Source organism: Leishmania major, chromosome 27 (genome assembly GCF_000002725.2).
Source record: "Leishmania major strain Friedlin complete genome, chromosome 27".
NCBI classification, from domain to species: Eukaryota; Euglenozoa; class Kinetoplastea; order Trypanosomatida; family Trypanosomatidae; genus Leishmania; species Leishmania major.
The window spans coordinates 1,077,317-1,093,401 of NC_007268.2; the positions used below are offsets into that span (position 1 = coordinate 1,077,317).

The following is a 16,085-nucleotide window of genomic DNA, read 5'->3' on the forward strand; positions in this document are numbered from 1 at the left end:
ACCGCACATCTCCTGCGTATCCCTTGCTTAACGTGTAGTGAGCGCCGCCCCCTTTTTTTTTGCTGTGTACTGACTGCTGCCCCTGCTGCTGCCCCGTAAACCCCCCAAACGAACCCTCACGCCACCCCTCCACTTCCTCTCCGTTACACCTCATCGACACGGAGCGGAGGGGCGGGGGCTCTGCCGCCGTGTGCTGGACGTAAGCACAGGAGATGCGCACGCGTATCGTTTCCGCGCCCCTGCCTGCACACACACACGCACACCCCTTCTCGCTCTCTTCACGTATGCGTCTGCTCACCTGCATCCGCTATGCGGCCGCTTCTCTCTCCCTTTCTCGCACGTGTGCGCGTCCCCAACAGGGTTCTCTTGTATCGCCTTACGGGACAGGAGAAGCCTTTAGCACCGGCGGCTGTCCGATCATCCCGTCCCTCCCTTTACCACCCACTCGACCATCGTCATTGCACGTGTCAGCCTCGCCCTCCGCTCGTGTCTCCTGTTGCAAGTACCCGTCATACCTACGTTGAGTGAATGATGAGTGAGGCATCCACATCTGTCGACGGCGAGGAGGCCATGCCGCTGCCGGAGCGCTTTCAACAGCTGCGGCACAGCCTCCATGGTCACTGGGGCACCTCTGCGGAGGCAGACCTGCTGCGGGCCATGCAGCAACTGCACACGCGTCTCGTTGCTCGGAGTGCACAGACGCACCGACGAGTCGAAGAGCTCAGCCAGCGCGCCACCGCTGCACAGGTATCCCTGGCCAACGCGCTCAACGCGCTGAAGCTGCTCTCTCAGCAGCAGTTCGTGCAGCATCGCATCGCCACGGAGGATCTCCAGCAGCGACAGCGCACAGTCGCGGGGTCAAGCAGCGAGGAGGCGGATGACGGGAGCAGCGACGGCACGGTGAGCCCTAATCGAGCCCTCGCCACTTCGCTGCCCACTCACACGACGAAGGAAGCGGCGGTGCGTCGTCGTATGCACGACTATGTGGAGATGTGCAAGGAGTTGCTCGCAGAGGAGGGTGTGCGGGTGCCGCTCTGCCCCGGTGACGTCGCAGAGTTGGCGGCGGAAAGCCCTTATGCCCACCGCCGCCTGTGTGGGCTTATAGGCACACCGGCCTTCCTGTACGATGCGGACATCGGGTGTAGGCGAGGAGCGGATGTGATGAGCGCAGCAGCTGTGAAGCAGCGTCAGTCTCCACAGTCACAGCCCGCCTGCCTCCCCGCCGCCATGCCTCCTGCCGCTGTCACTGGAGTTCCCTCTGCGCCGGCTAAGCCCCTCTCTCCGCCGAGCGCCGCGGCGAAGGCTTCCGTGCCGCCGCCGCATGCGACAACCACAGGCGCAGTTGCACCTCCAGCAAGGGCACCGCGAGCTCAGAGCAGCGTTGTTCCTCCGCCCACTGCGGCAAAGGTGGCACCCGCAAAGAAGGAGCGGCATCAGGCGTTGTTCAGCTCCTCCTCGTCTTCTGCGTCGTCGTCGGCCTCGCCGTCTGCTGCCGTGACACCGGCGGCGAAGTCGTCTCCGCCATTGACCAAACGCGGTGCTGCCGCACCGGCGCGTCGGCCAAAGTCTGCGCCGGCCAAGAAGGGTGCGCGCAACTTGTTCGACTCCTTATCCTCCTCCGTGAGGAGCAACAGCGTTAGTAGTGCTCGCGCTGAGGCAGCGAAGCGCGCGGCATACTCGCCGACATCGTCAGACCTCTCGTCCAGTGACGACTCGAGGCCACCGCCAGCGGCAGCGCGCAAGGTCAGCAACCCGTCGCCGCCGCCCCTCGCGGCTACGACAGCTTCGCCGCCTCGTACGCCTTCAGCCTCGTCTCACTCTTCCCAAGGATCATCGGCGTCGTCTGGCACGCCGGCATCGCCGGCTACTGCTACCCCGGCACCACCAGCAACGCCCCCGCCAGCGCCACCACCGCCATCTTCAGCAGCGCCAGCGGCTTATACACCGCCATCAGCATCACCTCCACCGCCGCCCCCTCCCCCACCTGCTGCCCCGAGCGCGCCTGCAGCTGTGTTACCGCCGCCACCACCGGTGTTTCTATTCGATACGGTGTCTGCCATGGGTGCGCCGGCATCACTTCCACAGGCTGCGGCGATACAGTTCTCAGCGCCTCAGTCCGCTACCCCGTCGTTTCACACGGCTGCCGGTCCACAGCCGCCGCGGCGAGGCGGCAAAGTGCTGAGTACGTCATCGGATGACGACGCTGAATGACGAGGTCTCTGCAGGGGCGGCGGTGGCGGTGATGACAGCCGTCGTCAGTGCGGCCGGTTGCACCCTGCGCTTCTTTTTGTTATCAACATGCTTGTGTGCTATGTTTGCCTTAGCGACGCCTGCCACTCGTTGACGAGCGCCCAACCCGTCTTACCCCCCTCCCCTCCGGAGGCTGTGACGCGGCGCTCTGCGCCTCAGCCTTCCCCCAAACCATCTCGCATACGCAACACGCACACACACATATATATATATATATATATATATATATATACACACACACACGTGTGTGTGTGTGTGTGTGTGTATGCGTGCCCCTAACGCACACCCACATTCCCCTTGCGCTCTCTACTCGCTCCCTCTTCTCCTAACCGCGTCTTTTCTGCAGCTACAGCGACATCAGTGGGACGCCCGAGACAGAGACACACACGCACAGATATCCGTTTCTCTGAAGCCACACAATATGGTGTGGAATGTGCGTGGCAAGGTGGGCGTCATCACCGGTGCCTCCTGCGCGCTCGGCCGCGAAATCATGGAGAGGCTGGCCAGCCAGCATCAGATGAAGCTGGCGTGTGTCTCTCGCAAGCCGCTTGCCACACCGCTGCCTGCTGGCTGCGCAGCTTTTGTGGCCGACGTGAGTCGCGGCGACGACTGCGACGCCCTCATGAAATCGGTTCAGCGTGAGCTTGGCGCAGTGTCGCTTCTCATCAACTGCGCCGGCGTTACACTCAACAAGGTGCACGTGATGTGCACCGACAACGACTACGCGGCTGTCATGGACACAAACCTGAAGGGTGCGCTGCAGGTGACGCGTGCGGCGCTGCGGCATGGCGGATTGCTCAAACTGCAGGATGGGGCCGTGCTGCACATAGGCTCTGTGGCGGGTGTGGTGGGCAACGAGGGGCAGGTGCTGTACAGCGCGTCCAAGGCTGCCCTCAGCGGGGCGGTCAAGTCGTGGGCGCTTGAGTACGGTCCGCGCAACATCCGCTTCAACGTGGTCGCACCGGGCCTCATCGATGGTGAAGGCATGGCCACGACACTGACTGAGGGGCAGAAGCAGCGTTGGCGTGATGACTGTCCGCTCAAGCGGCTTGCCACCACTTCGGAGGTGGCAGACATGGCCGTGGCCGTGGCGCTGTGCTGCTACATGAATGGGCAGACAATCGCCGTCGATGGCGGCTTATCGTGACGTGTGAGAGATCACGCGCTCATATGACTGTCTGTGTGCGCACCATTTACAGGTCTCTGCAGGTGCTTCACCATGTATGGGGTGGTGTACACAGCGATGCATTGACACGGTGCTCTTACGTGTTTTTTCCTCCTCTGCAGTGGATGAGACCATCACCTCAACTTGTGATACGGGGTGGGTGGTGCGACAGCCGCTGCAGCGAAGGCTGCCTCTCTCTCTCTGTCTCTCTCAGGGCTACCAGTGATGCCTAGGGGCTTCCTCAGCCACAAACGCCGCCTTCCCCCAGACATCCCATTCTTTCTCTACACTACTGCCTTGTGAATCCGCTGGCCCTTCCACCCTCTCTCGTCCTCTTCTCTACACCACGGAGACCATGCAAGTGACGAGGCACACACACACACACACACACACACACACACACGCACGAGCGTACGAATCGCAGGACGCACCACCCGCTGCACCTGCTTCTCGTCCGCCCCATACACGCCAAGTGACCCGTCCAAAGGAGAGTTTCTCGCTCTCATGCAAGCTCTGCCTCAAGTGCTCGATGACCGACGGCAGCGGCTGCAGGTGCACGAGAACACTGTCGTGCAAGATGCCGCGCAGAAGATGAACGTCACGGTACAGCAGCTCTACGCCTGCACGGCTGATATTCGCCAATGCAGCGATGTTATTGAGGGATCTGTGCTGGTGCTGGGGGTACACACTGCGCACACGCTCCTCACCCATCTCAGCCGCTCACTCAAGTCCATTGAAGCCGTGATGGACGCCTGGCGCACCACGGCGGCGGCGTATCAGGAGCACTTCACACAGTGCCGCCAACTCATGGCGTCCATGGACCAGGCTTACTCGGGCATGAAGGAGAGACGCAAAACTGCGGAGACGGAGCTGCGGGCGCTGCGCGCGGAACGAGACCGAAAGGAGCAGGCCTACGACGCGGCGGTGCTGTATGTACAGCGAGTCTTGGCTGAGCACACACAGTGGCAGGAGGCACACAGCTACAACACGCAGCGCTGGCCCATGACGGACACCTGCGAGGAGGCTCTCGCGGTGCTGCACGCGGTGCGAGCGGGATCGTCTGCCGGCAACTCAGACCGCCGCAGCCGAAAGGATGGCGATATCGGACGCGAAGAGGTGCCGCTGCCTCTCAAGGACGACACCAGCGGTAGTGTGGGTGAGGTGTCCCGCTCGTTCTACGCTAGTTTTGTGTCGCCGTTGCCGCTACCCGCGTTATGTGAGTGGTCACCAGTTGTTTCGTCGTCCAAGGCCAACTCGAGCGAGGCGAGTGGGGATGTGGCGCGGCGTTGGTGCACCACGATGGGCGGCCGACTCAGTGCCACTCAACCATCCTTGCACTTTGCGTATGTGCCTCCTGCGGAGGAGGTGCAGCTGCTGCGGGAGGTGCTGGCGATGGGCACTGGGAGCTCTTCCCTCATGAAGGACATTCAATCCGCGCAAGCACGCCTCGACGAACGCCGCACGCGGGTGCGCAGAGTGTGCACTCGCAGTCTCGATTCCTTGCACGCGATGCGGCAGGAGATGAGGATTCTGAGGACGCACCTGCAGCACTTGCTCGACAGCCAGACCCCGTTCATGTCCATGACAGAGGAACTACTAAGCCGCGTGCGCACGCACATGGAGGTGGAGGTGGCGAGACGAGTCGCCGCTATCACTGCCCCTACCGCCATGACCTCTACCACCGTGCTGTCTCCCACCGGTGGCTCTCAGGGCGGCATCAGCTCCACGCCGCGTTTGAACAGCTCCTCGGTGAGTTACGTGGCCATCCCGTCGTCAGGGCTCAGCGAGGTCGCTGAAAGCGGTGGCGACACGGCCTCTGAAGGCTGGGCATGGATGGCGGATGCGTGATGACCTACGGAGCTAGACAGCGATGCGCTCTTCTGCCCTCGTCCTCCTCTGTCTCTCCATGTGCGCATGTCTACGGTGGTGGCAGGAGCGCGCCGGTGGCAAGGATATCGCCCCCCATGCACACAGGCAGACACAAATACACACCAACACCTCGGAGTGTGTACTCGTATGTAAAAAAAAAAAACGAATTCGGTTTTCCTTTTCCATTGTGAAATCTTTGGAGCCTTAGTGTGTGCTGGTGGTGGTGGTTGCCGGGAGGAGTGGGTGGGAGGGGGGGGACGTGCGCCACCGCCGCCACGGCGGCTTCTCCCCTCTCCCTCTCACTCCCGGCCCGTCGCGCGATCTCATGCCCGTTTTTCTTCCTCTTATGTCTCTGTCTCGTTCTGCTTTTGCCTCTCCTCACTGGAACGTGTGCCCACCGACGCCTGCACCCTGATGCCCCCCACTCACTCACCGCCTCACACCGCCGTTGCTGGCTTGACTGGTGTGATCATCTGCTCTATGGCGTTCTGGTTTCCGCCTTCTTCTCCCCCTCAAAGCACGCACAGACCGAGAGAGAGAGAGGCCGTAGCAGACACTCACGCGACTTTGTGACTACGAGTGTGTGCCTGCTATGGCAAGCAGTGTCACTGCCACAGACCTCAAAGAGAAGGAAGGAGCGTGCACACCCACCCACCCATACACACATACGCATCAAGCGATCCGCGTCCGTGTCTTCGCTCGTTTGCCATGTCCCTCGACACCGATTACGAGGTGGAACGCTACGCGTTCGTGGCGGGGTGCCGAGTGAAAGTGTGCCGCTGCACGCACCGCAGCACCGGTTCCAAGCGCGCCGTGAAGGTGTACCACACCGCAGCGATGGACAGCCGGCGCGCCGCCATGGCGGTGGAGGAGGGCATGCTGGCCAAGTCGCTCCCAGCGGCGCCGCAGCTCGTGCGCGTCTTCGACGTCTATGTGGAGGTGGAGCGCGTGTCGATTGTGATGGAGTACATGGAGCACGGCTCCCTCTACCAACGGATCACCACCTGCGGCCCTTTGGCGGAGACGGAGGCTCGTGATGTGGCGCGGCACATCCTCACGGGTCTCGCCCTCCTGCACGCCAACAACGTCATGCACCGAGACATCAAGCCTGAAAACGTGTTCGTGCGCACCACCACAAGCAGCAGCACCGGTCTCGGTGGCGCGGCTGCGAAGACCGCCTCTGCTGCGACGACTGTGGTGGCCATTGGCGACTTCGGCTTCGCCACGCGCCGAATCCCGCACGACGAGTTCGTCGGCTCCCCACAATACAGCGCGCCAGAGTTGGCCCTCATTGCGCTTCAGCAGCGCTACAGTCACGCCGGTACCGCACTGCCCCTCACTGCGCGTCCACTGTACAGCGAAAAGTGTGACGTTTGGTCGGCTGGTGTGGTCGTGTTCGTGACGCTTACCGGCCTCTTGCCCTTCGACGGCGCCACCCCCGAGGACGTCTTTACGGCGGTGATACGCAACGTCGTTCCCTTCAACAAGGTGTCGCCTGGCCGGATGAGCCCCTCTGCCAGGGCGTTCATCGAAGCCCTGCTGACGCCGAACCCGTCGAAGCGACCATCGGCCAAGGAGGCACTGCGGCACGCGTGGCTGACAGGCTAACGCGTGCGATTTGCGGCGTTGCAGGGCCCGCTAGCGTTGTTTCGGGAAGCCACAACACGCACGCACGCACGTACAACGACCTCGCTTCGTTCTCTTCGCGTTGCCTCGCCTCTGGAATGCAGAGAGGGGGCTGGGAGTAGGCCCATCCAATAGTCTGCACGTACGTGGGCATGGAGCTATATACAGGCGACTACACAGTCGGCAGAGGCATCGTGGCGTATCGCATGACACCGCCGACTTCTTCCACCGTTTTCCTAACTCCTCTTTGTGGTGTTCGCCACTGCTCGCACGCGTGGACGTCCTCCCCACCTCGTTTCGTCTCTCCATCAGCGCTGCATCTCTGCCACCCCTCCTCCCCCTGTATCGCACACCCGCCGAGTTCATCACTTACGCATGCAGTGGAGGCCGTTGTCATCCCCGCGTCCATTTCTCGGTCGGATAAACAGCAACAAAATAGTAAACAGGGATGGAGGGAGGAAGGGGGGGGGGGACAGGCGACGCCAACACGCACGCACACACACACACACACACATGCATAGATGTGTGTGTGTGCTCATGTCTCTCACCTCATTCTCACTGAGCGGCTCTTTGTACTTTCCCTCCTCTTTTTTTCCGTTTGTCACGCACGGGCTGACGGACCTCCACTCACTCACATGCACGCAGGTGCATCGCAAAGGAACCCACGCCTAGCGACACGGGACGATCGATGGGCCGCACTGCAGAGGCGATTGCCCCATCGAAGGGGCACTTTCGACACCACTACTCGCTGAGCGACGAGATCGGCAAGGGCGCGTACGCCGTCGTTTTCCGCTGCATCCACCGAGAGACGAAGGCCGTGTACGCGGTGAAGATCGTGGACAAGAGAAAGGCGGGGCCGAAGGACATCGATGACATCACGCACGAGATCGACGTGATGGGCCGCATCGGCTACCACCCAAACGTGGTGCAGATGATGGAGTACTTCTCCACGGAGCGGCGCTTTTACATCGTCCTCGATCTCTTGGCGGGCGGCATGCTGTTCAACCGCATCGTTGAGCTTCAGCACTACAGCGAGTCCAACGCCTCAGTGCTGGTGCGCAACGTGCTCTCCGGGCTGGCGCACATTCACTCAAGAGGCGTCATACACCGTGACTTGAAGCCAGAGAACCTGCTGCTGCGCTACGCGGCCTCGCCGTCGACGTCGCCAAACTCGAACTTGACGGACGTGTGCCTCGCCGACTTTGGGTTGGCCGGGTACGTGCCGAGCACCACCTGCTGCGGGTCCCCCTCATACATAGCGCCAGAGGTGATCAGCGTGGGCTACTACCGGACCCGCAAGGAGCCGTACGACTCCAAGTGCGATATCTGGTCCATCGGCGTCGTTACGTACATCTTACTGAGCGGCAAGATGCCGTTCCACGGCAACAGCTTCAGGGAGACGTTTGAGCTCGTCGTTGGCAACCGCTGGTCTTTCAGCAGCGACACGTGGGCGAGCGTCACTCCAACAGCGAAGGACTTCATTGAGGCCTGTCTTACCTACGACCCGGTGGAGCGTCCGACGGCGCTGGAGCTGCTGCAGCATCCGTGGCTCGCCAACGAGCAGCCCCACGTGCACCTCGGGCGCAGCCTTGAGTCACTGCGCAGTCTCACAAAGACGAAGGTGAAGGCGGCAGTGCGGGTATTCTGCTGGACGCAGAGCCTCCTCGGTCCGCTGGACTGGACGCCGCCGTTCATGCGTTTCCTGCGGCACAGCGACAAGTTCTCCACGGTTCTTACACACCAGTCGCAGACAGACCCGCAGCAGGTGCACACCGTGGACTTTGGCAAGGCGCTGAATCACGAGAAGCCCGGCTGGCGCATCCAGGACTGCTGCACGTGTCCTTCGGAGCAGGTCTGTCGGCACATCCAGAACGTACACGAGTACCTCTTCGTCGGCAAGCGCTCTATGGAGGTGTACCCGTTCATCGACGAGCTGCGGATGATGCACGAGGAGGCTGAGGATCGCCTTACGGCGGACCAGCGCGACGCCGAGGCGAGGAAGCGGCTAGACCAGGTCAACTACCTCATTGAGGCCGCCTGCGTCTTCTCGGACGAGTTGGCAAAGGTGCCGGCGGGGGAGCTCAAACCGAACCTGATGCTGGACGGATCGCGCAACACTCTCTTTCGTGCCCTGGGCGGCTCTCGCAGTGTGACGAAGACGTGGCATGGGCCGGATAAGAAGGATGTGGCGCACCGGGTGGTGGAGAAGATGCGCGCCCAGAAGTTGGCCTCGCCGGCGACAGGAAAGTCGACCAAGGCAGCTGCCATGCCGCGGTCCTCGACGCCCACCCCCAAGGCGTCCAGCAAACCATCATCAACAAGTAAGAGGATCAAAACAGCGCCGAACGCTGGCACGCCGAGCAGATGCAGCTGAGGGCAGTGAAAGGGGGTAGGGGTGTCGTGTGGCTGTCGTCACGGCGATGTGATCTTCGCATATATGCGCGTGCCTGTACTCGTCTGAGGGGGGGAGGGGGCGATTTCGCTGACGGTGGCGCCGTCGCCCTTTTCTATTTCTCTCACGCACGTGCAGGCCTGCCCACGCACGTGTGCACTGCCCCTCTTCTTTCTGTTGAGTTTTGCCCTCTTCGTCGCGAACGCGCCTCTGCGTGTCCCGTGCCTGACGCGGGTTTGCCACGCCTTCCTTTCGCTGTCGTTTCTTTCCATCAGACAGGGCAGCTGTGCCAGCGCACCGACACCCTCAAGCGCAGCATCGAAAGGCAAGTCGTGAGAGAGGGGGTATCGTTCCTTCGTTCCTCTCTCGCACACGCATACACAATGTGCGCTACCTGAGGTATGTGGGGGTCCGTCTCTGTGGGTGTTCTCCTACCTTCTCGTACGTTAGCGTCTCTCTCTCTCTCTCCATCTCTTCTCTGCTGTCGTTTTCTCTCGCGTGTGCGTGCGCGCAGCACTTTGGCTGTGTCAGGCGGCGACGAACGGGGCGTGTTGGCGGTTCGTCTTTGCATGCGCTGTCTGATCTCTCTTGCCTTGTGTATCGGCGCGTGCACGCGCTTCTCTGCCGCCCCCGCTTCTCCTCGTCTCTCTCTCTGTGTGTGTGTGTGTGTGTGTGTGTGTGTGTGTGTGTGTGTGTGTGTGTGCGTATCACGTGTATAGAGACCCGCTCGTGTACCAGATTCCTTATACTCTCCAGTGCCTCACCCTGTAAGAACGAATTATGGACGATGCGCATGTGCAGGGCGTCATCGCATGGGTTCCGTGTGAAGGCACGAGAGAGGGCGCGCGAGAGGCGGTAGGCGGGGAGGGAGGAGAGAGATGCGCGTGTCTGTGACGGAGTGCGTGTGCTGATGGGCTCCTCCTCCTCTTCTCATTCGTTTCTGGGGGAGTGGTACTCTCAGTGTTGCTGGCGTTACCCCTGTTACCTGGGTGCGTGTATCTTGTTCATCTCCATGACTGGATTTGGCTCGACGTTCGAAGCGAACACAACCACCAAGCGGTGAAGCAGGCCGGAGGCGGCCCTGGGCGGGCGCGCTCCCACCCACTCGCTCTCCGCTGGAGAGCGGAGGCTGGCCAGATCAGTGAGAGAGACAGGTGCGCGTAGTGGTTGCTACTGCGGATGCCGCCGAGAGCGCACCACCCCTCGTCCCGCTTTATTCCCGATTCGCTCCTCCTGCCGCAGTGGGCTTACGGCAAGACACTAGCACGTGTACACACGTGTATGTGCGTGCGCGTGTGCCATGGACGCTTCGCCACAACTGTCCCGCCCCCCTGTGATGCTGTACACATGCGTGCATGCGCTGATACCGTCGGTGCGCGCCCCCCACCCTCACACCACAACTCCTGCTACTCTTCCCTTTTTCTCTGTCCCGCACCCGCACTGCCCGCTCCTTCCGCCATGCACGCGTGCGCGCGTGCACATGCGTCTCTCGCATCGTAGTTCGGTGCAGCCCGGTGAATTGGATTGCCCCACCTCCTTTCTTGTCTCTCTCTCTCTCTTCGGTGCTCGTATCTCATCCCCTCCGCACGCGGCCCGCGCATACACACGCGCAGACTCGAAAGAGACAAGCTCGACGAGCGCCACCGCCACTCTTCATAACATAGACCACGAATACGATGCTACGCTGCAACATCTCTCAGCGGGTGCCGACACATCCAGTGGTGTCTGTCAAGTCGGGGCTCGTCTTTGAGCGCAGCCTCGTCGAGAAGTACGTTGACGAGCATGGCCGCTGCCCCGTCACAGGGGATCCGCTGCGCAAGGAGGATCTCATAACGGCCCAGGGCGCTGCTCCAGATGCGTCCATCGCGTCCAGTGGCAGTCTCGGAGCTGCCTCTGTCCCTACGCTTCTGGAGCGCCTCCAAGTGGAGTGGGAGGGGGTGGCGCTGGAGCAGTTCAGCCTCCGCCAGCAGGTAACGCAACTGCAGCTGGAGCTGGCGCACGCGCTACAGCAGTACGACGCCGCCTGCAGGGTGATTGCGCGGCTTAGCAAGGAGCTCGATTCCCTCCGCGGAGGCAAAGCCGTGGCTGCCGAGGAGACTGACAAGGGCCCCGCTGTGGTGGTGGTGCCGGCGCCGGTGCTGCGGCGCATGGACGCTGCCGAGGCGGCAGAGCGTCAGGCACGCAAACAGCGCAAGGCGGCGGCGGGCTCGACGGCGGCCACACCGTCGCAACTCACGGAGGAGGCGCAGTGGGTCGCCACGCCGTCGTCATCGGCGTCCGCATCCTCTGCACGCTCGGCCGTGCGCGTTGCGGCGGCGGCCGACGCCAGCAGCTCGGGCGTCTTCGTCAGCGCCGTCACGGGCGATCACGCCATTGTGCGGTACAGCCCTGACGGTTTCAGCGAGGAGGCGCGTGGAATAGGGCACACTGCCACCGTGCACACACTGGCGAGTCAGCCGGGCGACATCCTGCTCTCCGCCGCGGAGGACCTGACGGTGCGTGTGTGGTCGACGAAGGGCGCTGCGCTGACAGTCATGCACACGCTGCGGTACGCGAGTGGGGTGGTTGCCATGAGCCAGCGGACGGTGGGTGGGGCCTACATGCTCTGCGGCGCCGGTGATGGCGTCCTCACCCTCTCCGACCTGGAGAGCGGCGCGCACGTTGTGGCGACGGCGCCGCTGACGCTCGACACGACATCGGGGGCGCTGACGTGTGTGGAGCTGCACCCGTACGCCTCTCTTGCAGCCGTGGCTTTCCAGCCAACGGAGCTGCAGTTGTGGGATGCACGCGAGATGCGCGCCGACACCTTCATCTCCCACGTGCGGGGCACTGCTCCGCGCACGCACATTTGCAGCGCCAGCTTTAGTGCGGACTGCGTGTCCCTCGCGGCTGGCCTCACGGATGGCTCGGTGTACGTGTGGGACCTTCGCCAGGTTTTGGCCCCCGTAGCGGTGCTGCCGCCGAGCGCCGACGCCGTCCCAGCCACGGTACGCTACGCCCCAGACGGACGCTCTCTCGTCGTTGGCGGACACGGTGTGACCTTATACGACTGCGCACGCCTGTCGGCCTCGTCCACCGCGGTCGAAGCCGTTGCGACGGCAGGACTCAAGGCGAGTGCGGTGTGCGACGTGTGCTGGACGACGAGCGGTACCGACGTGCTGTGCGGTAGCGTGGACGGCGTTGTCCGCCTGTACTCCACCGCAGCCGGCGCAACGTAGCGTAGCGAAAGGTGGGGGGAAGAGGAGGCGAGGTGGTGATCCTCTGTTTGACTCCTCATCCCGACTAGTGCGACCCTGCCTTGGTGGAGTTTCACTGGTGTGCGATGGTCAGCGAAGACGGCGTTAACGCGAGCTTCGCGCGCGCGTGCAGAGCTGATGCGCCTTAAGGAGCGACGTCGCGACAACTTAAATGCGCGAAGAAAAGGATACGCACGGAGAAGATGTGTGAGATGGGGCGTGTGAGACGCGCGCACACGCCAACACAGACAAGACACGGACAAGCGCCTGAGACAGCACTGCGTGCTTCGGCCGCGGTGAGGCTCGGTCACCTCCCCGCCCTCCGCCAGACCGCGGCGTGCCTGCACGCGCACGCGTGTGAGCTGGTGGTGCGAGGCGCATGCGTGTGCCCGTGTGCGGGTACGTCGACTGGCACCTTCCCACCTCTCTCACCCCTCCTTCTGTTCATCTCGTGCGTCCCCCCTCTCTCACACGCGCCTTCGCCTCTGCATGCCACACACCACCATGCGCTGGCTTGTCGCACGCGCATACACACACTCCCTCTCTCGCTGTCTTTCGTCGAGTCGCTGCGCCGCATGCGAATGCGGCCCTTCACCGCCAGCACGGCCGCGACTCCCACGGCAGCGGGTGCCGCACCCGCCTCCTCAATGTCCTCCCCTGCGCCCTTGAGGAAGGCGCGGGAGAGCGCGACGGGATCCGCCGGGTCATATTTTTTAGGCTCCTCGACCTTTTCCGTCTACGAGGAAATGGCGCGCCAGCTGCGCGAGGAGGGATGGCGGCGCAAGACGGAGGCAGCGATCGCCACGGCGGACTTCATCCTGGGCGATCGCTTCCGCATTCCTTACACACTTCTGCGGGTCGAGCGGATGGCGCGGTCATCGTGGTTTGGCGGGACACGGTGGGTGAACTACTTCGAAGGCTCGCATCGGCTGACGCTCAAGGCGGCGATGGTACAGCTGATGAAGGAAGTCGACACGCACTGGGCCACGTGGCTGCCAGAGTCGTATGCGGTTGGCGGGGACCAGCTAAAGAAGGCGGATGAGCGGCGCGCGCTGCTGGAGGCGCTCGCGGCGGCAGGCGACGATGATGCCGTGTGGATCGTGAAGCCCAGCAGCGGGGCGAAGGGCCGGCACATTCTGCTGCTCCGCGCCTCCGCGGTGCCGGAGTGGCTGGAGCGGCTGCCTGAGTCTAGCAAATCCATGTACGTGGTACAGCGCTACGTCGATCGCCCGCTGTTGCTCAGTAACGGCCGCAAGTTCGACATTCGCGTGTGGGCACTGCTGGTGAGTCCCTACAGCATCTACGCCTACACACAAGTCAGCTGCCGCACCGCGAGTGAGCCGTACGACTTGTCAGATATCACCAACACCCACGTACACCTCACGAACCACTGCCTGCAGAAAGATGCAGCGCATTTTGGCGAGTACGAAGAGGAAAACGAGATGTGGCTGCCGCAACTGCAGTCCTACCTCACCTCCATCGGCAAGCCGGCAGATCTGTTAGAGACCCGCGTGCTTCCCGCCATTAAGGAGCTCCTCGTGCGCACGCTCCTGGCAGTGATGCCGGAGATGGCCGTTCCCGCGACGGAGGCGTACAAGTGCTTCCAGCTTTTCGGCTACGACATGATCCTCACGGAGGAGGCGGATGTGCGGCTGCTGGAGATCAACGGCTCTCCTGGCGTTGCGGAGCGCTTTCTTACCCCATTGGTGCGGAGCATGCGGGAACTTCTCGGGGCAGGGCCAAAGGACGGCACAGGGTCGACAACGACCACCCGCAACTGCGACAACACGTCTCATGAGGGGTTTAGCGAGAACGGTAGCAGCAGCAACAGTGGCTGCGCCAGTCCGACAAGTGCATCCAGCAGCTGCCCAGGGAGACGACGCACTTCGCATGCTTTCTCAGCAGCGACGTCGGCCACAGGGGCTACGCGGAATTGGCGGCTGGAGGACGAGGGCTTCGTGCTGCTATGGCGTCGCGGCGATGCGGTGCCACCTGGTTTGGTGGATGTGTGCTAGCAGACGCACTTTAATCTTGGCGAACTCTACGGGAGGGGAGGAGCGTGTTACTCGGTGTTGTGTTGACGCTCCCCTCGATGCCTCTTTGTTTTCTCATTCATGTGAGGCGCGGCATGAGAAGGGCTGCCTGTCTGTGTGGACGTGTGTGGGCGCGAAGACCTGGTGGCCATGATTGTACCACTTTTCTTTTGAATCGCTGCTGAGCGACATACCGCAACGCGACTCCCACGTATCGTCAGCCCCCTCCCCCCTCTCCCTTCCCTCCTCACTTCCGTCTCTGCCGTGACCGCGAGCCTGCCCAAGGCGGGTAATGGTTGAGGTGAAAAGGCGGCACGCGCATGGCACCACCTTTCACGGTTCATCACCTTCTTTCACCCTCTGCGGTCTGATCGAGTCGCCTTTCACCGACTCCACTTCTCCCCTTCGCCTCCCCACCGCCTCACGCCCTCCCTCCCACACCCCCTTACCGAGTCGCAGCTGTGCACAAGTGCGTCTCAAGGATTCTTGCCGCAACTCAACGCTTCGACGAGCGCTTTCTCGCGCTGCACGGTGCCCACTGCGAGGCATCCACACCACGCCATCCACCCCCCTCCGACTGGCCCATCTTTCCTTCATCGTCTGCCCTCGCTATGCCCACAAAGCGCGTCGTTTCAAAGCGGCCAGCTGAGGTGCCTCTTCACCCCTCCGACGCCGACGCCCCGTCGTCGACGCAGCACACCGCTGACACTGCTGTTGCCAGTGCCAGCGCCACCCTGACTGCGGCAGCAGCGGAGGTGGCGGCACCGAAGGTGATCATGTCGAAGGCGCAGCGGCGTAAACTGAAGAAACCACCGGTAATCGTGACGGCCGAGATGAAGGAGCGGGCGCGGGAGGAGACTCGGGAGCTGCGCAAGCACCTCCGCATTCTCAAGTCCAACGGTGCCAGGCGGAAGGTGGCGAAGCTCCGTGAGAAGCGCCCGCGCGAGCACAACATGAATGAGGAAGCTGTGAACGCCTTCGACACGGACTTCCGCCCGCATAAGAAGGGACGCCGTCTCGAGTGAGTGCGAGGGGAAGAGGGAGTCGGCGAAGGCCCGCCTCTCCGTGTCTTGCGCACACGGGCTGCCCGTGCATGCGTACTTGCGCGCACGTGTGCGTGTGTGGCGTTCGACGCCCATCACACTGATCTCTATTTTGTTCGTGTCTGGCGGACTGGGTAAGCCCGAGTAATGCAGCTGCCTAACGGAGTTGTGTTAAACCAGCGATCAACCACAAGTGTACACCCTCACGCACCGCGCAGTCGGTGGTGGACGTCGTCGGAGTCGTGGGGAGGGCTGCCGAAGAGCTGCGTGTTTCTCCCGTCGATGCATACGCACGTGCACATCACCATCGATGCCCCTCCCCCTTGATCACTCGCGATGGCTCTCCGGATGTGTGTATGTGTATGCCCATGCCTACGTCATACAGCGTGTTTGTGGGTGACACCACACATGTGTGCGCGCGGATATATGACCTTATAGACGCCACGTCCATCCACCCTGTCCTCGATATGC

The 16,085-nt window shown here is 62.5% G+C and overlaps 8 protein-coding genes across 8 annotated transcripts; all 8 read left to right on the top strand.

The window, feature by feature from the left end:
• Positions 1–528: 528 nt before the first annotated feature.
• LMJF_27_2430 (conserved hypothetical protein) lies at positions 529–2,211 on the top strand (the record flags this gene model as incomplete). The annotated part of the gene is made up of 1 exon (XM_003722007.1): positions 529–2,211. The coding sequence occupies one exon, from the start codon at positions 529–531 to the stop codon at positions 2,209–2,211; it is 1,683 nt and encodes a 560-aa protein (XP_003722055.1).
• Positions 2,212–2,515: 304 nt separating this feature from the next.
• KAR1 (putative 3-oxoacyl-ACP reductase) lies at positions 2,516–3,397 on the top strand (the record flags this gene model as incomplete). The annotated part of the gene is made up of 1 exon (XM_003722008.1): positions 2,516–3,397. The coding sequence occupies one exon, from the start codon at positions 2,516–2,518 to the stop codon at positions 3,395–3,397; it is 882 nt and encodes a 293-aa protein (XP_003722056.1).
• A 522-nt stretch (positions 3,398–3,919) lies between these two features.
• LMJF_27_2450 (conserved hypothetical protein) lies at positions 3,920–5,263 on the top strand (the record flags this gene model as incomplete). Its single annotated transcript, XM_003722009.1, has 1 exon — positions 3,920–5,263. The coding sequence occupies one exon, from the start codon at positions 3,920–3,922 to the stop codon at positions 5,261–5,263; it is 1,344 nt and encodes a 447-aa protein (XP_003722057.1).
• Positions 5,264–5,992: 729 nt separating this feature from the next.
• Positions 5,993–6,892, top strand: LMJF_27_2460 (putative protein kinase; the record flags this gene model as incomplete). Its single annotated transcript, XM_003722010.1, has 1 exon — positions 5,993–6,892. One exon carries the CDS (start codon positions 5,993–5,995, stop codon positions 6,890–6,892), a length of 900 nt encoding a protein of 299 aa, XP_003722058.1.
• Positions 6,893–7,598: 706 nt separating this feature from the next.
• LMJF_27_2470 (putative protein kinase) lies at positions 7,599–9,284 on the top strand (the record flags this gene model as incomplete). The annotated part of the gene is made up of 1 exon (XM_003722011.1): positions 7,599–9,284. The coding sequence occupies one exon, from the start codon at positions 7,599–7,601 to the stop codon at positions 9,282–9,284; it is 1,686 nt and encodes a 561-aa protein (XP_003722059.1).
• A 1,694-nt stretch (positions 9,285–10,978) lies between these two features.
• LMJF_27_2480 (conserved hypothetical protein) lies at positions 10,979–12,520 on the top strand (the record flags this gene model as incomplete). Its single annotated transcript, XM_003722012.1, has 1 exon — positions 10,979–12,520. One exon carries the CDS (start codon positions 10,979–10,981, stop codon positions 12,518–12,520), a length of 1,542 nt encoding a protein of 513 aa, XP_003722060.1.
• Positions 12,521–13,113: 593 nt separating this feature from the next.
• Positions 13,114–14,553, top strand: LMJF_27_2490 (tubulin-tyrosine ligase-like protein; the record flags this gene model as incomplete). Its single annotated transcript, XM_003722013.1, has 1 exon — positions 13,114–14,553. The coding sequence occupies one exon, from the start codon at positions 13,114–13,116 to the stop codon at positions 14,551–14,553; it is 1,440 nt and encodes a 479-aa protein (XP_003722061.1).
• A 629-nt stretch (positions 14,554–15,182) lies between these two features.
• Positions 15,183–15,596, top strand: LMJF_27_2500 (conserved hypothetical protein; the record flags this gene model as incomplete). The annotated part of the gene is made up of 1 exon (XM_003722014.1): positions 15,183–15,596. The coding sequence occupies one exon, from the start codon at positions 15,183–15,185 to the stop codon at positions 15,594–15,596; it is 414 nt and encodes a 137-aa protein (XP_003722062.1).
• Positions 15,597–16,085: the final 489 nt, after the last annotated feature.